This window comes from Callorhinchus milii, unplaced genomic scaffold (genome assembly GCF_018977255.1).
Source record: "Callorhinchus milii isolate IMCB2004 unplaced genomic scaffold, IMCB_Cmil_1.0 Scaffold8, whole genome shotgun sequence".
NCBI lineage: Eukaryota > Metazoa > Chordata > Chondrichthyes > Chimaeriformes > Callorhinchidae > Callorhinchus > Callorhinchus milii.
In genome coordinates this window covers 22,521,128-22,543,637 of record NW_024704749.1, presented here as the reverse complement: position 1 = coordinate 22,543,637, position 22,510 = coordinate 22,521,128, and the positions used below count along the sequence as shown (strand labels likewise).

The window sequence follows — 22,510 nt, the reverse complement described above, 5'->3', positions numbered from 1 at the left end:
TTTTATCTGTCTCTCTCTCCCGGGAGATGGGCAGTAGTGTTTAGCAGTCGGCCACAAAGACCTTAGGGCGATTTTAAGCGGTGGTAGCTCATAGCTTACATTATTAGGTTTGCTGTGAGGGGAACTGCTTCCCATCTCCCACAGGGAGTGGTGTGAGAAATTAACAGCAACTGTAATTACTCCATTGATATTCTCCACACTTATAGCTCTGGCTTCGGTCATTTGCATACACTTTCTACGTGAAAAAGCCCATATACATAATCCCTTAAAAAATAATAATGATTCGGCCACTCAGTCCACGACTGTTTGTGGGACGCTGCTGTGCGCAATTGGCTGCCGCGTTTCGCCCACAAAACACACAGTCAATTCACTTTACAGCATATTCTGTGAAGCGCTTTGAGACGTCTCAAAGAGGTGAAAAGGCGCTTTATCAATTGCAAGGATTATTATACTGTCGTACGACTGTGGGTATAACCCTCACCTCACAGTGTGTACATTACTTACTGCTGCAAAAATTGTCAGCTACAGTGAAATGCAAAAAAAAGTTAAAAAAAAACTAACAATATATATTTTTTTCATTAAATATTTTTTGACAATTGTTTTTTAGTTGTTTTATTTAATTTTTATAAAGTATCGATCGCTCTGATACCTGGTCGGAACACCGAAAGGCTGATGGTTTTTAATATTTTTAATTTTATTTTTTAAGGTTAAAAAAAGAGAAGTATTTCTCGCCGACAAAATGCAGTCAGAATACAGTCATTTGGTACAGAACAAAATACTTTGTGTGTCCATTTAGATAAATCAAAGCTCTTTTCAACGAAGCGAAAAATTCAACACACCCCAAGTCTGGGCAAACCTTAGAAATAAAACGCGCACCTTTCGCTATTCACTCGCTCCTCTCTTTCTCTGCTCAAGACATTCACTGACCCACTCCTGTTCGAAATTATATTCATATCTCACCAGTAACTTTAATTTTAGGGGAGAGTTTACCTCTTTTTGTGTGTGTGAGAGTCTGTGTGTAGTTTGTTACAGAAGAGGAGAGAAATATTATTGTTGCGCTTTTTTGAATGAAGCAACATTAATTCTCAATAATTTATTTGTATATATATATATTCTCCTCCTTGGCTCCTACTCCCTCTCTCTCTCTCTCTCTCTGTGATTGCTTTTAGTATTGGTCTGACACCCAGTCAGAACCCCAAGGGTGATTATTTTTAAGTCTCCAAAAGAAATTAAATGAATAAAATAAGTAGTCGTTCACCTAACAAAATCCACAGTCACTGCACCTCGTGGTAAATCGTGTGAAGCGCTTTCAGACGTACAAGGGCATTGCATTAAATCTTGATAATCATGAGTATTATTATTAACTATTAAGATTTTTTTATTATTATTATCTTTTAACTACAATCGTCAGCTGTATGTAATATCTTAGAGTCGACAGTCTCTTAAAATGTCTCTCCATTGGTATATAATAACTGGTGACTTTATGGCCGGGCGAGGGATAACATTATTATTTGTCACAATAAAAAACCTTGTGAACAAATCTTGTATTTATACGCAGATATGTATATGTGTGTATGTGTGTGTCAGTAAGTGCATATATGTGTGTCTGTATATGTGTGTGTGTGCGTGCATGTATATGTGTGTATAAGTGTATGATGTGTATGGAGGTGTGTGCATGTATGTGTGGGTGTATGTGAGTATATGTATATTTATGTGTGTGTATGTATGTGTGTATGTATGTGTGTGCATGTATGTGTGTATGTATATGTGTGTATATGTATATTTGTGTGTGTGTGTGTGCATGTATGTGTGTGTGCATGTATGTGTGCATGTGTGTGTGTAAGTGTATGGAGACTTTAGTCAAATTTCAGCTGTTGAATATTTCATGTTGATTTGCTCCTCCTTTATAGTTCTGTCAATACTTGTTCATCTGAGACCAAACCCCCCCCAGGAGCTCAATGTCACTCCACTATTTATGCTCCAATTTCTCTTGATATTTCCCCCTGATCTAATTTGCAATATGGGAGGTTATCATTTAGCATTTTAAAAGCAGAACCTCTTTATATATATATAAAATCTATATCATTTAAAAATAAATTGCAACCTGTGCAAACCTTAGAAATAAAACGCGCACTTTCGTTATGTTATTTGCACCCCCTCCTCTCTCTGTATGTATATATATATATTTACACATACATATTTATATTTAAACATCACAACAACACAAATGCGACACAATTAATAAAACATATAATTTCCCAAAATGTATATATATTATTTTTTAACTACGAAAAGGTATTTAACTGTTTGGACGGAAATAAGCAAATGTTTTATTGTTTTATTGTTAATCCCGATGCTTTGCTTTTCTCTCCCCCCCCCCCCCACCCCACTAACAAACCATCCACAACACAAGAAAATACACCCTTATTTCCCACTGATTCGCAGGCAATAATTATTCGAATAATCCCTCTCTTTTTTTTATTATTATTAACACTGAGTTTGCTCAGAACTGCTTTTTATAATGTGTTTTATTTATTATATGTATTTCTTTGGCGAAAGATGTCGAGGGAATGTGTGTGTGTGTGAAAAGTGTCGATTGTAAAATGCGCTATTATTCACATTAATTTTAATCCCAAAAAGGCTTGTTTAAATGAAACAAACGCGTGTGTTTATTTCTGTTCGACCAATACATTTTCGTATTTTCAAATAACATATAGTATATGTTTAAAAAATATATATTTTTAATAGTATTTGATTATATTTTTATTTATAGTATACATATATTAAAAACATATTTTTATTAATAGTGTATATATATTAATATATTTATTAATAGTGTATATATTAAAAATATATATTTATTGGTGTATATATATATTAAAATATATGTTTATTAATAGTACCACACTTTTTTGTTGTGATGTTTAACTCTTACAAAATGTAATGTGTAATGTAACTGAGGCAAACTAAACCCATTTGGAAATATCTTACTTTGCAAGATATATATTTTACAAAAACAGCGAATTTGGGTTTTTTGACCTCACCCCCNACTCCTCCCCAATTTCTCACTCTGAAACCTACAAAAAACAGGGGTGAAAAAAAAACCCCTGGACTATCTGACTGAGTTGGAATCACTTTAACGACTTTAGACATTAAAACTTTGGAAGTAATAATCTTTGCATTTGACACAGCGCTTTATCACGTCTTCAAGACGTCTCAAAGTGCTTCACAGGATACACTGTAAAGTGAATTGTCTGTATATTTTGTGGACGAATATTGCAAATGAATGTTTAGTCCCTAACATACAGAGAATTAGTAGCGAGTTTTGTGGGCGAAACAAAATAGAAAGAGAAAGAGAGAGAGAGAGAGCCTAAATTTGACATCAAAATTGTCTTTAAAATGCCGGGAGATTTCCTTCCTCTCCTTTGGAAATTGACAATAATTCACATTAGCTTCTGGTGATGTGTGTGAGAGTGTGTGAGAGAGAGAGAGAAATCCTTGGCTTTTTTGCACTGTCTTGAGCATCCCCTTAGCTGCGACATTGCAGACGTAGTTTAGTTTGTTTTGGGCCAGATTTGAGTGGGGTGGGGAGGGGGGGAGGGAGTTGGGGTGAGGTGGGGGATGCGGGGGAGAGGTTATTAACTCGGGATAAACTGGTAACTGTGACTGACTGAGAAGAACCTGCATCCCCAACAAGAATAACTTGGCAGTTACACAGCACCCCTCACGCAGGGTAATGTCCCAGAACACTTAAGCGCTTAACACTGGCTTCCAGTTAAGGCGTTCTGGGGCACTGTATGGGGATAAGAGAAGCTCTCTCTCCCCACCCCCTCTCTCTCCTTCTCACCCCCTCTCCTCTCTCTTTTTCTCTCTTCCTCTCTCTCCCAGTCTCTCTCTCGATACCCCTTTCTCTTCCTCTCGCTCCCTCTCCACCTCTCTCTCCCTCTCCATATCTCTCTCCCCTCTCCATTTTTCTCTTTCTCTCTCTCCCCTCTCTCCCTCTCTATCTCTCCTCTTTCTCTTATTTCTCTCTGTCTCTGTCTGTCTGTCTGTCTGTCTGTCTCTCTCTCTCTCTCTCTCTCCCACCAGTCAGTCTTGTCCCATTCTCCAATATCTGTCAAGACGCTAAGTGGCCACTACCATTGCCCAGTGAAACAAGACCTTTGTAATTTGATGTTCCACTTTAGAAAGGAAAACAACATTCCTGCCACTTAACGTGGGACTTTACACCGGTCATCAACACACACACAGCAACCCCCACCCCCCCCCAACCCCCCACCCCTTCCCCTCCCCTCCCAGTGCATTCATTCCAGAGAGCAGAGAAATTTCATTAAAAACAAATCCCTACCCCTCCTTGTTGCATGTATTTATCGTTGCCCAGGCTAACGTATCTATATTTTTATGCGGTCACTGTCTGTCCGCCACTTTGAAGCACTCCGGGACGCTACCCCACGTGAGGGGCACCATATAAATGCCAGTTGTTGTCGTTAGATTAATTAGAATTAGAATCCGTGCATTTTTAATTTGAGAAGCCATTTTCTTTATCGGTGGGGGTGGGGGGAGCACGTTGGGGGGCTGTGGGGTGGGGGGGCTGTGGGTGGGGAGGGGGCAAACCATGCTGTAGCATGGCACGAAGTTACATTCGGAGACGCTGGCCTTATGGCTGAGACCATGGCGAATCGATCGGGTGTCGTGAGTGATGTTTGGAAAAGGTAACCTGTGACCTGAGATGGAGAACAGATGAAAGATGATCTTACAAAAAACAACACCACGCCTGTCGCTTTTTATAACAGAGTCCTCTAGCTCAGTGGTTAGAGCTCTCGCCTCTCAAACGAGAGGGCCCGGGTTCGATTCCCGGGCAGGGCGAAACCTGAGGCAAGTTTCCTTACTCCACACGCCTCTGTTTACCCAGCAGTAAGTAGGTTCCCGTTTGTTAGTCGTTTGGCAGATCGCTTTCCGGGTGTAATAATCCCTTCAAATAATAAATAAATAAATATTTTAGTCTTTGAATCCACGTCTATTTGTGGGGTCGCTGCTGCGCACAATTGGCTGCTGCGTTTCGCCCACAAAATACACAGTCAGTCCAGTCTACGGTATGTTCCGTGAAGCATCTTGAGACGTGATAAGGCGCTGTATCAGATGCGAGGATAACTATTATTATTATGATTATTATTTCCCACCCGACCTGATTTTCAGAACCGAGGAGGCTCTGTGCGCATGGGCTCCTGCCCGCTCACGATCAGATGTTCCCCCACCCCCACCCGCTCCCCTTCCCCTCACCCCACCCACTCAAGTCACCCCAGATTCCTACTTCACATTTCAGAGAGGATTAGGAACCTGTAATCGCTTGCTCCGCACGGTGTTTAAGGGGTTGAGAGAAAGGGGAGAAGAAGTCAAGAGTCAAGCAGGGAATGTGCCATTGGCCTCATTAGGACAGCGACATGGCTCTCTAACACCAGAGACCGAGGCTAGGAATGTGGAGGGATGGAGGTTAGCCACCCGCCCGCTACACATCAGACACACTGAATTCCTTCCTCTAATCCAATAGAACTACAAAAAAAGACGGAAGGTTTGTTTTGGGTTTTCCCTGTTTAAAAAACAAACATTTCTCATGCTGTTCCCATTAAACGGGGGAGACTTCATTTCGGACCGATTTTCAAGGTATTTATGCACGGGTATTTCAAGTGATTTGGAGAGAGGATTATGTGGTTACAACGTCAAAGGGAGTTGGGGTGGTGGGGGGTGGGGGGGAACGTACAGCAGAGGTTATAGCCGCCACAGATCTGTGTCTGTGAAATTGTAAGGCAACAGTTTAATAAAAAAATAAATGAAAGTGTTGGATAAAAGACCACACTGCTCAGTGCACGGCCTGCATTCCAGGAAACACACAGTCACTCTTAAGGCATTGTTCAACGTTAGAAAAGCTTTCTCATAGACTGACCGCACAGGGGCTGCCGTTGTTTGCTTGTTGTGTTGCGGGATTGTAGCTGTCGGCCCGTGGGCTCAGTCCGTCGCGCACTCGCCTCTCAAGTCAAGATTTTGTTTCTAGTTACTCCCTCCCAGTGTCCTGGCCGACATTCCTCCACATAAAATCGATCACTCACTTCACGGCTGTTTGTGGGACACTGCTGTGCGCAACTGGCTGCCACGTTTCGCCCACAAAATACACAGTCACTGCACTTTACAGCGTATGCTGTGAAGTGCTTTGAGACGTCTCTACGACGTGATGAGGCGCTGTATCAAATGCAAGGATTATTACCTCATAGCTGTTTGTAGGACGTTGCTATGTGCAAATTGACGGCTGCGTTTTCCTGTTAACACACAGTCACTACACTTTACAGTGATTCCTGTGAAGTTCTCTGAGACGTCCCCCTCATGTGTAAGCCGCTATTTCTACTGAGGTTCATCACCATTCTCCACAGTGACAGCACGACTGTACCCAGCAAAACAAAGCCATTCAACTAACTTATTTCCTCGTTGAGCTACTGTTCACCATCTTCCTGTATGTTATTTTTTGCCACAGCAATAATAGTCCCACCCGTGTGTTTGATGTATCGCCTGATGTCAAAACATCGCAAAGTGCTTTGTGGTGTAACACAGTCAGGTTACAGGGATTGTTGTAGGCAAAAGTGGCAGCAAAGTCACACATGCAAAGATTTAACGTGACACCACAATTCGTGTCCCGTTAGCTGCTCTCTCCTCACACCGTCACACGTTCTCTCCGAGACTTGAGAACCCTCGATTGTGGAGTCCTGGAGCTCAGAGATTAGAGCACTCGCCTCGCAAGCGAGAGGACCTGGGTTCGATTCCTGGGCAGGACAACACCTTAGGCAAGTTTCCTTTCTCCACACGCCTCTGCTTTTACCAGCAGTAAGTAGGAACCCGGTTGTTAGCCGATTGGAGGATTGCTTTTCCGGGAGGTAATAATCCCTTCAAAATAAATAAATAATAATAATTTGATCACTCGATCCATGACTGTTTGTGAGACACTGCTGGGCGCAATTTTGCCCACGAAATACACAGTCAATCCATTTACAGGGTATCCTGTGAAGCGCTTGGAGACGTCTCGAAGACGTGATAAGGCGCTGTATTAAACGCAAGGATTATTATTATGATCCGTGAGTCTCAACGTTGGCATCCATTGCTCGCGCACTAACTTGTCTTCATTAAACAAGCGAAACCCCACCTCATGATATTGAGGGTGTGAAAGTTCGGCTGTTTTTTCTCAGAAAAGATTTTTTCATTCAAAAGCCGAGTCTCGGGATCTGACCTGTCAGATTGGTCACTGGCTACACGGTTGTTTGCGAGATGTCACCGTGAGCGCGAATTGACTGCCGTCGCATCGCTTTACAGTAAAATCCTTTGAGACGTCCTCCTGATGTGACCTATTTGTTAGGTTGGGGTATTAAAGGATATGGGGAAAGGACAGGTAACGGGACTTGAGGTACAGATCAGCCATGATCTTATAACCTGGTGGAACAGGCTTGAGGGGCTGAATGGCCTCCTCCTGTTTCTATGTTTCCACGTAAAGGCACTGGGTCAAAATTGTAAGGATTATTATTATTGCCCTCGTTAAGGAATCCGATACCATCTAACTTTGATTCCTTTAGAAATTTAGTAAATTGTGTTTTTTTTAAAATAAAATAATAATAATAAATAAATGAATGTGCTCTACCTTAGGGCCTGTGTCACCTGTTAAGACACAGCCTTGCAAGAAGTGGCTAAATAGCAGGCGTGTGGTTTTAGAAGGCTTTTTGTCATATTCACCCATAAAGTGGCTGCGTGGAGTCCTGTAACATATTGGTTAGCAAGCGAGAGGACCCAGGTTTGATTCCCAGCAGGACAAAACATTGGGCAAGTTTCTTTACTCCACACATCTCTGTTTACCTAGTCAGTAAGTAGGAACCTGGTTGTTAGTCGATTTGCAGATCGCTTTCCCGGGGATAATAACCCCTCCAAAAAAAATGTGGTCACTCAATCCACGACTGTTTGTGGGACGCTGCTGTGCGCAATTGCCACATTTCGCCCACAAAATGCACAGTCAATTCACTTTGCAGTATATTCTGTGAAGCGCTTTGAGACGTCTTGAAGACACAATAAGGCGCTATATCAAATGCAAGGATTAATATTATTATTGACGTTCACTGGGCTGGGTTAGGAATCTTGTGGAGAGCAGAGTTATTTCCGTTCAGCTACTGGAGCTGTAGAAAGGAACCTTCGTTGCATTTATCATCTCATTTACCCCTTGTGGGTTTCATTGACCTCCCGAGACTTACCCCAACGCCCACCCTGCCAACATTTTGAAAAGGATTAAATAAAACCTCTTTTTTTTTACGTTTAATCGGAGATCGTATGAATTTATATAAAATGTAAAAAGAAACACTTTGATGCTATAAACATACATCTGTCGTACTGTATTTGTAAAACTCAGCACTGTTAAAGCACGGCTGAATAATATTTATAGAAGTGTTTAATATTGTCAGAAGGCTTTTAAAAGACCGAGGCTATTTTCGAGAACGTTACTTAAGTTGGCTGTCAACTACTTGAAATGGCCAAACACTGGGCAAGGTGGTGATTTAAAAAAAAATCTATAATAAAAATAACCCTTGCATTTGATATAACGCCTTATCACGTCGTTGAGACGTCTCAAAGCCCTTTGCAGGATATATTGTAAAATGGTTTGACTGTGTGTTTTTGCAGAACAAAATCTACATGAGAAAATACATTAAGGAACTGCATCAATTCATTGTTTTTTTTATCACCCTTTCGTCATAAAAATATTTATTATTTTTACACTCCATTCATTCAAAGACACTCCGAGTCTTATTTTCACCCCTTTTCCAAAAAAAAGGCCTTCGGTCAGTCCACTTTAAATCTTTTTATTTTTGCACCTTATAGTAAGTAATGAGGAATGACAATTAAAGTAAGCCCAGGGAATAGGAATCAAAGGGGTGAAATTCCCTTCGGCAAAGGTTTCACTGTTTGAACACAGCCACCCAAACTCAAACCAGATGTTGGGAGTTCATTTACTGTGAGCACCATTGCCAAAACTCTACACAGCCCCTGAGCTCGCTCACTCTGTCTCTCTCTCTCTCGCTCTTTCTACCTCCTCCCTATTTAACTAAGATTGAAATCTGTGCGGCACAGATCACGCTAATGAAAATAGTCAGTTTCTTAAGTGCTGGAACTCTGTAAACCCTGCTCTGCGATAATTACTGCCACTCCCAATCAGCCTTCCCGAGAGATGGCCAGTACGTTTTAAAGAGAGTTGCACTCGGAGAGAGAGAGAAAAAAACGAAACAAATTTATCATTACCCCACTCACTGCTTGTTCCCTCATTGTTACCCAATATCTCACGCAACCCTGGACATAATTTAGCTGCAGAGAAAGTTTGAGCGCAACTACGCAGGCTGTGTGGGACACCGCTGTTTATTGACGGCTGGGTTAGGAGATGGAGAAGAGGTTTCTCTGAATGTCTATATTTTTTTCATTGCGATCATATACAACACTAACAAATTGCAGTTATATAGCGGCCTTCACGTGGGAGGACGTCTCAAGGGGCTGGACAGTGAGGGGTTTGCACCCGAGCTGGGGGTTGGGATCAGAGAGGGGTGGCGGGCAGGTGGGGTGGGGGGTGATTGGAGTGGAGGAAGATGACCGAAGGCGTCGTCCATCAAAAAGGTCTTGAGACCGGCCTTGAAGGAGGTAAGGGAAGGAGTGAGGCGGAGGGGCTCCAGAGGGTGGGGGCAGAGAGGCTGAAAGCCTGACCTGTGATGGTGGAGCGGGCAGAGCAGGGGATATGGTATCGGCAGTATGGAGGGAATGGACAGGTTGGTGAATTTAAAGGGGATTGAAGGATGTTCCCTTTCAGTACAAATGTGCAAATAACCCCCTCCCCACTCAACCCCTTTATCAAAATAACAGGTGAACATATCGAGAGCCGTTTATTGGGATGCAAATATTATACCTTCGATAATTCACTACCCCAGAAGGCTGTAGATGCTCAGTCCTTGAACATTTTCAAGGCTGAGACTGATAGATTCTTGAAAAATAGAGGGATTAGGGGATATGGGGATAGGGCAGGTAATCAGAGTTAGGTGAGAAGATCAGCCATGATCTTATTGAATGGCGGAGCAGGCACGAAGGGCCGAATGGCCTTCTCCTGCTCTGAATTCTTATGTTCTTATGTTCTTATTAAAAGCAGAGGAGCCTGAATTTCCCTCGGAATCCAATGGCAGCCATGGTACCAAGAGGGAGATAGCGTGAACTTGACACTCCATAGTCTGGTAGTTACAGACGGTGTGCATTGGAACTCAATGTACTTGTGTGTGTGTGTTTGGGGTGGGGCAGGTGTAACTCAATCTCTTTTCCCTTTTTTTTCCTCTCTTTTTATCCTCTCTCCTTGTGATCCTCTGGACAGTAGAAGAAAATCACTGAGTGGCATCAAAGGGCAACCAACAGCTTTGGGGGGAGCCGGGTTTGGCTGTGCTGTGTGTGTATCAAATACCAGGCTCTGTCTCTACCCTGCTCTGGGCAGGAATGGCTTAAATGGGAGGGGGAGTGTATATTTGTGTGTGTGTGTGTGTGGGTGGGGGGAGCGCGTGTGTATAGGGTCTGTGTGTGGGGGGGAGTTTGGGTGGGTGAGTGGGGTTGGGGAGGAGGGTGTGTGTATTGCGGGAGACATTTTGGGTTTGATATTGTAGTCGTCTATTTTGTTATTTTGCAGTTACAGTAAAACTCGCATCACAAGTCTGATCTGTATCGATCGTATAATTGACTAAGTGAGTCGTACATCTGACCAAGTCCCGTTCCAGAGTTTATATTCTATGCAAGTTTGACATAACTCATAGTTTGCATAAGTCGTATTTTAAGCACTCTGAGACGCTGCCTGGTGTCGAGGGCACTGTATGAGTGCAAGTTGTTGTTGTTGTAGGTGTATGGTCCCGTCTGATACGTCTTATGTGTGAGGTTCACTGTCCTAGCATAGGGATGTACGTGTCTGTGTTTGTGTGTGAGTTGTGTGAGATTGAGTGTGGGGGAGGTGAGTGCATGTTTGTAAGTATGTGTTTGAGTGTGTGTGTTAGAGTGAGTGTGTGAGTATGTGTTAAGAGTGAGTGTGTGAGTATGTGCTAAGAGTGAGTGTGTGAGTATGTTAGAGTGAGTGTGTGAGTGTGTGTTAGAGTGAGTGTGTGTTTGTTAGAGTGAGTGTTAGAGTGAGTGTGTGTTAGAGTGTGTGAGTATGTGTGAGAGTGAGTGTGTGAGTATGTTAGAGTGAGTGTGTGTTAGAGTGAGTGTGTGAGTATGTGTGAGTGTGTGTTAGAGTGAGTGTGTGAGTATGTTAGAGTGAGTGTGTGTTAGAGTGAGTGTGTGAGTATGTTAGAGTGAGTGTGTGTTAGAGTGAGTGTGTGAGTATGTGTGAGAGTGAGTGTGTGTTAGAGTGAGTGTGTGAGTATGTGTGAGAGTCAGTGTGTGTTAGAGTGTGTGAGTATGTTAGAGTGAGTGTGTGTTAGAGTGAGTGTGTGAGTATGTGTGAGAGTGAGTGTGTGTTAGAGTGAGTGTGTGAGTATGTGTTAGAGTGAGTGTGTGTTAGAGTGAGTGTATGTGGAGGTGGAGGGGTGAATGTTGCCTTTTCTGAAAATACTTACTCAGCAACTGTCTGGAATTTCAATGCACTTTCACTGCAGGGAATGAGAGAGTCTGTATGAGTAGTGGTGGTGGGGGGGAGATAGGGAATTAATTATAAAGGGAGGAAAATAAAATACAATAGTTACCAACATGGATAGGGCACATTTCCCCATTGCTGTTTGCAACGACTCCGCCACACAGCGTCTCAACTCCCGCAGGGAGAGAGACTGGGGCTCTTAAGTTTTGCCTGTTTTGCCGCACAAATAAATGGCTTTATTTTAGGCCAAGGTTCAAAACTAAAACGAGGGGAAGGAGGAAGGGGAAGAAATCTGAATATAAAATAGTGAATGGAAAACGCATCAAGTAGCTTAATTTAAACACAGGAGAAAAGCTTTGAGTGGCCTTAGAGGGTTAATTATCAAACGTTGGATGGTTGGGCTGTTTGCAGCCCTGTGTCTCATGGGTAAGCTTAACAGAAGGGTAATATATATACTCTGATGTCTTGTAGGCAATTTAGTTAATGATTCTGATAAACTGAAATGTGTATTGTAGGTAATTGGAGACTTAAGTGCTGACCAACACTGCAGTCAGATATCAGTGACACTTGTGAAAGCTAAGGACGTCAATGAACTGAACCAAGCTTTGTGGTTTTACCTGGTTAAACTCCAGCAGTTACCTCCCCCACTTATCCTCCACCACCCCACTTACTCTCTCCCCCCACCCCCCATCCTCCCCGACACACACTCCAGGGTCTCTCTCCCCCCTCCACTTTCCCCAGCCTCTCGCCAGTTTGCGCCTCAGGTATCTGGGATTATGTGAGCAGGTGCGTCTCTCGGGGTAGACAGTGCGCATTGCATTTCCAACACTGGGAGATCCACATATTGGGGAACTCTGTCTGATTCGGAGACTCTTAAACACGAGGTGTAGTGTCTCGGAGCGCACAAGCCGGAGTCCGTGGGGGGTCAAGGGGGGAGCTGACCGTCAGCACGGTCGAAAAGGATGGTCTTCAGGTGTGATCTGAATATGGGGGAAGAAGGGGGCGATTGGAAATGTTTTTGTCTTTTAAAACAAACGCAAAGTTACTGCGAAAAGTCTCAGCGTTAGCATTGCATAAGTCGCTGGATGAACCTCATCCGACAACTAACAACTTCATCCTGTGAGAAGCTGCCGAGAGAGAGGGGATGGGGATGGGTGGGGGAGAGAGGATGGGAGGGAGAGGGGGAGAGAGAGGAGAGAGAGACAGGGGGGTAAGAGGGAGGGAGAGAGAGGGGGGGGCGTAAGTGAGGTGGGGGGGGGTAAGAGAAAGAGAGAGGTAGGAGGATAAGAGAGGAGAGAGAGAGGGGGCGTAAGAGAGGGGAAAAGAGAGACACAGGGGGGTAAGAGAGAGGGGGTGAGAAAGGGAGACAGAGAGAGTGGGGGGAGAGAGAGGGCGGGGGAGTCAGAGGGGGGAGCGTCAGAGAGGTGGGGTAGGGGACAGTTGGGGTAGTGGAGATGGGGGGTAGGAGAGCAAGAGAGAGGGAGGGGGGGTGGGGAAGAGAATGAGAGGGGATGGGGTGGTGGGGGGGGAGAGAGAGAGAGAGAGAAAAGAGGAGAGAACTGGGAGGGGGGGAGAAAGGGAAAAGAAAAATGAAGTGTGTCACAGGAACGCCTGGGGAAGATTCACGATTTGGAGAGAGAGAGAGATCACCTCCCGGACACCAGCAGAGCAGGACATTAGATCACTCCCTATAGTAGATTATCTCTCTGGAGATAAAGATGAAAGCCCTTTACTGTCTCAAGTGCGGAATGGTGTCCTGGCCTATTAGGATGTAACAAGATGCAGTGTGCTCTCTCTTTCCCTCTCTCTCTTGCCCAGTGTCTATCAATCACTTGGTGAAATAACCCCTAATTATCCTTTAATTGCAGCCTTCAGCTCAAGTGTCTATCTTCACACCGAGATTAGTTGGGTTAGATGTGAGAGTGTGCGGTGTGGGTGGGGGTTGGGGTGCCACATTCCCTGGGTGGCTAAATTAATGACCCTGCGATTTTCTTTTCTTCCCCTTTCGCTGATGGGCGAGTTTTTACACCTCTTAGGCTATGAAGATGGATTGACTATGACCCAGATAATGGGGGGAATATTCAGCTAACGTGTCTGGTCATCAGGAGAGAAGCGGGCTTCGCTGATCTTTTTCCCCAAAAGTCTGAAAAGCTCCCAACAGTAGATCACTGGTGCATCGGATTAAAAAAACAATAACTTGGTCACTCAATCCATGACTGTTTGTGGGACGCTGCTGCCCTATTTCGCCCGCAAAATACACAGTCACTTCACTTTACAGTATATCCTGTGAAGCGCTTTGAGACGTCTCGAAGACGTGATACGGCGCTATATCAAATGCAGGGATTATTATTATTATCAAACTGGGATTTAATAAGGGTGTTTGGCTCGTGACTTCACTTTATAACCAAACCAACATATGGAGGTAGTGCTGAGATCCGAGATTTGCAACGTGTGGCTATGTATAATGTGTTTGTGTGGGTGTCTGTATCCTCACAGAGTCCTATAGCTCAGTGGTTAGAGCGTTCGCCTTGCAATCGAGCGGATCCGGGTTTGATTCCCGGGTCAGGGCGAAACCTTAGGCAAGTTTCCTTACTCCACGCGCCTCTGTTTACCCCGCAGTAAGTAGGAACCCGGTTGTTAGTTGATTGGCGGATCGCTCTCCGGGGATAGTAATCCCTCCGAAAACAAAATTTGGTCACTCAATCCACGACTGTTTGTGGGACACTTCTGTGCGCAATAGGCTGCTGCGTTTTACCCGCAAAATATGTACAGTCAATTCACTTTAGAATATATCCTGTGAAGCGCTTTGAAACGTCGCGACGATGTGATCAGACGCTATTTCAAATGCAAGGATTATTATTACAATTCTTCTTATTATTATTATTTGGGGAGCAGCGTTCCCGCGGGGATGGCTGGGAATTCTAACGGGATCCCCTTCCTGAGAAGCTCCCGTTTAAGGAAATAGCGCGAGTTGGAGTGTGGCAAAGCCCTGCTATTGATGTGTTGTCGCTGCGGTGATCGGGCTGAGCTCTCTGGCAGAAGCTAACCTGCTTATAATGCGATTATTTTTCCTGCACTTTATCTTTAAGCAAAAAAGACTGACAAATAAGGCCGACCCTAATGAGATAAAAGCTACACGTATCAGGGGCTTTGCCCAGGGACCCTGCCCTTAACTAGTGATGACAAGGTAATGATGTGGCCTGACTCCTGCTCTTGATGTTAAATTGGTTTGTTAAAAACATGATGGATGAGGCCAGCGTTAACCTTATTTCCAAAGGCAGCTCTCGTGAATTTTTTTTAAATCTTATTTTGGACGTATAATGAATTATATTTAATCAGGGAGTGTGGAGGGGGTGGGTGGTGGTGGGGGGGGAGAGACAGAATTTGAACTGTGTAGGTGTCACTTCAGAGCAGATTGTTATTCTTATTGATTTATTTGGTGACCGAACCCGTGACTCAGTCCCTAGTGGCTCGTGCCCCCGAGTCAGGAGATTGTGGGGTTCAAACTCCCCTAGCATCGGGGGGAGGGGGACTTTGAATTCACGGAGTCCAGCTTCTGATGCTCCAGGGATGGGCAATGCCTGAGGTTTTCCTCAATGTCGGAGGTGTTGTGCTTCGGGAGAGATGTCAAATCTTAGTTCACCATCTCTCTCTCTCTCTCTCTCTCTCTCTGTGTGTCTGTCCCTCTCTCACTCTCTCTCTGGTCTCCCGGTTGTTTGAGGGGCCATCGCTGTGTGCAAAGGGGCTGCTGCTTTCGCCCACAAAACCCACACTGGCTACGTTACACATTTAAAATTCCACGAAGTGCTTTGAGCCCTCCTCCTGAGGCGAAAGGTCCTCTATCAAATGCGAGGGTGATTACTTTACCGCCCAATGATGCCGTGAGCTGCGATCTGCGATTAACATAAGAGCTTTATCAAGAAGAGTTCCGCTGTACGTAAACTGGCTGTCGCGTTTCGCCCACAGAAAATACAGTCGATCCACTTGGCGTATTTTTCATAGAGACGTCTCGATGACATGATAGGGTGTTATATCAATCGCAAGGATTATTATTATTATTATTATTAAAAATTGATTGGGTCACTCAATCCGCGACTGTTTGTGTGGGGACGCTGCCGTGCGCAATCAGCTGCCGTGTTTCGCCCGCACAATGTACAGTCACTCCACTTTACAGTACATTCTTTGAAGCGCTTCGAGACGCCTTGACGACGTGATAAGGCGCTGTATCAAAGGCAAGGATTATTATTATTTTATTATTCTGGCACGAGGTTGAGGTGGTTTTTTGAGGGCGGAGGTGGGGCAGGGGGAAGGTGGTGGGTGAGGATTGGTGACCAGTAACACTTTGGCTGTGCTGTGCTGTACGAGGTGAGTGGGCAGTCCTGGGTTGCGAGTGTGTGTTGGGCCTTTTCAAGCTGAAATTACGATTTCACGCCTTCTGTCACTGTGTGTGCTGTGGTGTCAGCCCAGGAGGCTCGATAGAATTTGCCACAATCTGAGGGTGGAAGGTTTGGGATGAATGAACATTCCCGATATCTGTCTCATCAGGAACTAACGAGCTCTCACACCAGCTCCCGAGTAAATCGGTCGCCCATCATCTTAGTCCACGACTGCTTCTCCCGACCAACAATAATATTAATAACAATGATAATCCTTGCATTTGATACAGCGCCTTATCACGTCTCCGAGACGTCTCAAAAAGCTTCACAGGATACACTGTAAAGTGCAGTGACTGTGTGTTTTGTGGGCGAAATGAGGCAGCCAATTGTGCACAGCAGCGTCTCAGAAACAGTCGTGGGTTGAGTTAAGCAAATTTTTTTTGGGGGGGATTATTATCCCCGGGAAAGCGATCCGCCAATCGACTAACAACCGGGTATTTACTGCCTAAGGTTTTGCACTGCCTGGGAATTGAACCCGGGTCCACTCACTTGTGAGGGGAGGGCTCTAACCCCTGAGCTGCAGGACTCCAGTTGAGCAGTGGCGACTATGTAGAGATGTTGGAGGGGGAGGACAGTGTTGGAGGGGTAAGTGTTGTGAGGTGGGGGGTGGTGGGGGGAGGTGTGGGGTGGTGGTGGGGGAGTGGGGGCTGGGAGAGGGGCTGCCGGCTGGAGTGAGGCTGAGGGTCTGAATTCAGCTGCGCAGTTTATGGAGCAAAAGTGAACAATGTGGAGCGTGGCGGAGAGCGGGAGCCTTTTATGCTGCACATTATGGCCGCGACTTGCAGAGGGACATGTGCAGCTGCAAATGGGCAGCGAGCGACAGCCAGACAATCTCTGTCAATCGCCCCAAAGTGGTCATGAATCTCAACATTTCACGCCCCACAATAGCCCATTGTCAGTCGTTGGCGTTTTCCCCCCCCTCCCCCCAATTCCCCCAACTCCCCCTGCCCCACCCCCCCACTCCCATCCCCCCTCCCCCGCCTCACGTACCCGCCCCCTCCCGCTAACACACCTTGCAACACAGCTGGTTGTGCACGTGTGGCTATTGAGAGGGTGGGATTGACGGCCAGACGGGGGGCGGGTTGGGGGGGGGGGGGGTGGGGTGCGTGGTGGCCTTCGTATCATCTCCTCCCTATTCCCCGGGGTGACAGAGGTTTGGTTCCAGGGCAGGGAGCCCCCAGGCCCTGGCCCATATCTCCCCCCTCACCTCCCCTCTTCTCTCCCGCCCCCAAGGCTAACAAAAGCTACCCAGGTGCTGGGTGGGTGGGTGGTTCCATTTCCTAACTCATCCAATTCAGTTGCTGGGCTGTTGAAATGGACGCAGAACAAAAAAAAACACATGACCCCACCAGCATCTCACCAAGACAGTGGCTGTAACAGTGACAAGCCCTCCAGCTAAACCACCTCTCCCCCACCCTCCACCTATTCATTGCTGACTGAGGACGAGATGTCAAACCCAGGCCCCGTCTGTGCCCGATCGGGTGGACGTTAAAAGATCCCTGGGCAATCTCTCTCTCCCACAGACCCCCCTGCCACCCCACCACCCCCATACACAGTCACTCCGCTTTACAGTGTATCCTGTGAAGCGCTTTGAGACGTCCTGATGGTGTGATAAGGCGCTACACCAAATGCAAGGATTATTCTTATTCTTATTCTGTGCTGTAAATCTCTATGAGATGGATCTCGCTAATCACTGTCCACCTCATCCCGAGTCCAGGCAATTTTAGGAAAGCCCCCCAAAAAGTCCTTTCGAGGTCGGCTGAACCGATGATAATCGGGGGGTGGGGAGGAACCCTGAGCAACTAACGTTATTTCAACGACTCGCTTCACGCCAAGCTTCTGAGCTGAGCAGAGAGTCAACGTGAGAGCCCAGTGCAGAGCTGCTGTGTTAAGGGGGTGGTGGGGGTAGGGGGGGTTTGCTTGTTATCACGGGAGCTGGTATTTTATTTTATTAGCGGACAAACGGTGATTGATTGTAAGACGCCAGCAATTATTTAATAGGATTTGATGATCCTTATTTTCCCCAACGATTAGCGAATTATCAAATTGTTTGGGAGCCAAACCAGTGCGATTGCATTCCTGATTGATTGCTCTCCCTGTCTTCTCTCCCTCTCTATGTGTGCCTCTCTCACTCATACTCTCTCTCTCTGTCTCTATCTCACCCCCTCTCTCTCTCTCTCTCTTTCTCGCTGTCTCATGTGCTCTCTCTCTTACACTTTCTCTCTCTCTAGCTCTCTATCTGTCTCATACTCTCTTTCTCTCGCTCTCTCTGTCTCACGCTCTCTCTCTGTCTCACGCTCTCTGTCTCACGCTCTCTCTCTGTCTCACGCTCTCTCTCTGACTCACGCTCTCTCTCTCTGTCTCTCGTTCTTTCTCTCTCTCTCTCTCGCTCACTCGCTGCACACTGAATGCCCCATTTTATTTTTCAATAACCCTCAAGTTATTTGTTTTAAAAAAAAGATTTTTGGTGTGTTTTTTCTTAAAAGAAATGCAGACTTGAGAGGTAAAGACATGAGGTGTTATCAGCCCCCAAAGTGTTCAACTCACATAAAATATTTCTCCAGAAATCGGTCACTCACCCCACGACCGTTTCTGGGACATTGCCGTGCGCAAATTGGCTGCGGCGTTTCGCTCACAAAATACGCAGTCATTAACACTTTACAGCGTGTCCTGCGAAGTGCTTTGAGACGTAAATTAAATGGGAGGGAGGGAGGGGTGTCAATCGATAAGCAAAAAGTTTTAACGAGACAAAAACACTTTAAAAATAACCTTTACAGCACAATGGGGATAGGGGTGAGGGGGGGGGTAGGGGTGGTGGGGGGTGGGCAATATATTTTTTTCTGTGGGTCAGACACAGTCTGGTCGAGAGGAGATGAGGGGTTGAGTTGAACCCGCTGCTGTGTTTGTGTGAGAGGCCACATGGCTCAGTGCTTGCTAAACTTCCATGGCAACTCTCACAGATTCCTATCCAGCTCATCAAAGCCAGAGACATGTTTGTTTTGCCGGCGTAACTTTGCGGCACAAAAGCTCTCTCCGCATAACACCTGCTAATCTCCAGTCAGCCCGTGTGGTGTGGTGGGTGGGGGGGGAAAGGGAGTGGGGGGGGTGGGGGCTGGTCACAGATTCAAATACATTTTTCATGCTAATCTCCCCACTAATCCCTTCCCTCTTGCTCCCTTCACATCCTGTCAGTGAACCTGCGTTCTCTATAAATCACCCCGTTAGACCCCACTGGCCTGAGGTTCCGTGCCGGTGGTGGGAGCATTTGTGTGGGCGGGCGGGTGGGGGGAGAAAAAGAATCCCCATTTCAAAACCTTTCCTGTTGATGTTTTGTTTCCCCCTTCCCCCCACTTTTTTTTTTGGATGGACGGCATCAACACCCACAGCTGGGGGGGGGTTGGGGGTTAGGAGTGGGTGGGCAACACTGTCATGTCAGACACTTGAGACACGACCTATTAGCTGGGTGACACCTGCACCCCTCCCACCCACCCTGCACCCCTCCCACCCACCCCACCCCCTCCCCCACGAACCGAACACCTACTCCATCACGAGGAAAAGAAGGTTCAAGATACAGTCACTCCACTTTAACAATAATAATAAGCATAATAACCCTTGCAGTTGACACAGCGCCTTATCACGTCTTCGAGACGTCTCAAAGCGCTTCACAGGATACACTGTAAGCTGTAGTGACTGTGTATTTTGTGGGTGAAACATGGCAGCCAATTGCGCACAGCGTCCCATAAACAGTCGTGGATTGAATACCCACATTTTTTTTTGCACTATGTCAAATACAAGGATTATTATTTTTATTATTATTGTATTGTAAAGTGGAGTGACTGTGCATTTTACAATATATTTTGTGAAGCTCTTTGAGAGACGCCTCGGTGATGAGGTGCGATATCAAGTGCAAGAAATATTATTATTAGTATTATTATTATTAGGTCCCCAAACCTTGTTCCCGTGTGGTTTGTCTCCCCCCCCCGCCCCTGTGAGGATGTATGTTTTATGGAGATCATGTGTAATTGGGAACAGATGGGAGTGTGACAAATTCATTTCACGGAGAGACAGCCAAATCCAATTTGTTGGTCATTATGGTTTGAATGGCGATGTCATATTTCCATCGGCCCTCGCTTGCGTTTGATTGTTTTGCTGCGGACAGTATGTAAATGGGACCCCCACATCCCCCCTCCCCACTTCCCCCCTCCCTCCCCACTCACCCCGAGGCTCCCCAGACCTCAATGACAGCCTGTGGCCTTATCACATGGTTGCGACGTCTCAAAGAGCTTCACAAAATATGCTGTGAAGTGAATTGGCCGTGTGTGTTTTCTCGTGGGCAAAACGCGGCAGCCAATTGCGCACAGCAGTGTCCCCCAAACAGTCATGGGTTGAGCGAGTGTATTTCTAGATGAGCCTTTAAACTGGTGTCTTGGGTCTGCCTGTTCTTGGTGCTGGATGTTAAAGATCCTGCGGCAAGACAGGAAAGGCGGACATGGATGGGTTGGAGTCCGCAGGAGAACTTACCAGAGGTGATTCAAATCCTAAATGGTTTAGAAACAATAATAATAATAATAATCCTCACACACATTTGACATGGCACCTTTCACGGTAGGAGGAAGTCTCAAAGCGCTTCACAGAATTCACTGTCAAATGTAGTGACTGTGTGTTTTGTACGCGCGCACACACACCATCCGTTCCCCCGAGATCGTGGCACTGCTACGGAAACGCAGTGTTTTTGTCAGGAATCCCTCTGCGCATCAGCACTTTGTCGCCAAGCAGAAGAAAAAGAGAAATGGTCAATAGTCTGTGTTACAGACTGCAAAGCGCCCGGGACTCACTTTATTACCGAGGCCAAAGTGCGAGTGTGACTGCACTGCCCCCAAAACAACAACAACAGCAACTTGCACTTAGATGGTGCCCTCCATTGCAGGTTAGCGTCTCAGAGCGCTCTCCCCCAGCAAGGCACTGGAGTGTCAGCCGAGACTGGGACCTCAATGTGTATCTGGAACCCAAACCCTCCGACTTGGAAGCATGTCTGTGGGATGTAACATCTGCGTGCAAATTGGCTGCCGAGTTTGTCTACCAAACTCAGTGGCAGCATTTTACAGTAATATCCCTGCGAAGCGCTTTGAGGTGTTGCGATGAGCTGAAATGATGAGAATAATATTAATAATCATTGCATTTGATACAGCACCTTATCACACCGTTGAGACGTCCCAAAGCGCTTCTCAGGATGCACTGTAAAGTGTAGTGACTATGTGTGTTGTGGGGGAAACAGGCGCTGTATCAAATGTCGGGAATATTATTCTTATCATCAACATCCACCTGAACTCATGACGAAGCTTCACAGTAATTTGACAACAGAGATATATGTATTTGCTTCGGTTAAAACAAGGTGCGTATTGTGTCTAAACAGCGCGTAAAAAAAAACATAATTTACAAAAAATTGTTTTAGTTAAAAAAACTGAAAGGATTACCCCACCCCCAGGTCTGTGGACCCTCTTCCCCCCCCCCCCCTCCACCCCACCCCACACAGACATATTTGTGCTCCCCCCTGCCCCTCGTGCCAGAGCACAGAATCAAGGGGGGAGAGGAAAGCAATGCTCCCAGCCTCCCTCCTCACTTCCCCCACCCCCCACCCCCATCCACCACCTCCCCATCCACCACCCCCCCATCCACCACCCACACAAGCCGCACATCCTGGAGAGAGTTTCTAGGCGCTCTCCCTGCCTCAGAGCAAGCAGCCTCTGTACACAGTCACAGCTGGTGTCTGCCGTTCCCACATCCCCCGCCTCTAACTTTAACACCGCTTTACATTACAAACACCCCGTAACCCCCCACCCCGTAACCCCCCACCTCACCCCAGCACACCCGTCAACGTCCCCCCTCCTGAATAATCGTGCACCTTGTGAAAGCCAAATATCCCAGAGCACCAAAGGGCAGTGTGTGCGAGTTTGCTTTAAAACTCTACGACTCTATGTTCCTTCATCCGAGCCCTCGCTCCCTCCTCACCCTCCTCCTGCATCCAAGTTTATCTCGACTTTTGTGGAAGATAAGAAGAAGAAGAATCCTTTGACACAGCCCCCCCCACCCCCCACCCCCCCCATCACGTTGTTGAGACGTCTCAAAGCGCTTCCCGGGATATATTGTAAAGTGTAGTGACTGTGTATTTTGTAGGTGAAACACGGCAGCCAATTGCGCACAGCAGCGACCCCCACAAACAGCCGCGGATTGAGTGATCACGTTAATTTTTTTTGCAGGGCGGGCGGTGGGGGGGGGGTGGGGTCGGAGGGCGGAGAGATTATTACACCCCGGAAGATAGCATTTGCTGTGAGTTCATTTCACATTGTTTCTCTAGCCTGGGGCCAGCTCTGGTTTTATTTGCTGGAGGGAGGGAGTGGGTGGCTGTGAAAAT

General features: G+C 46.2%; 1 protein-coding gene across 1 annotated transcript in view; it reads left to right on the top strand.

Moving 5' to 3' along the window:
* The first annotated feature begins 4,671 nt into the window (after positions 1-4,671).
* LOC103190780 (LIM/homeobox protein LMX-1.2) overlaps positions 4,672-22,510 on the top strand; it is a 35,601-nt gene continuing 17,762 nt past the window's right edge. Inside the window, exon 1 of the mRNA XM_007911669.2 lies at positions 4,672-4,712. Coding sequence (XP_007909860.2) covers positions 4,672-4,712 — 41 coding nt within the window. The remainder of the gene's footprint in view (positions 4,713-22,510) is intronic.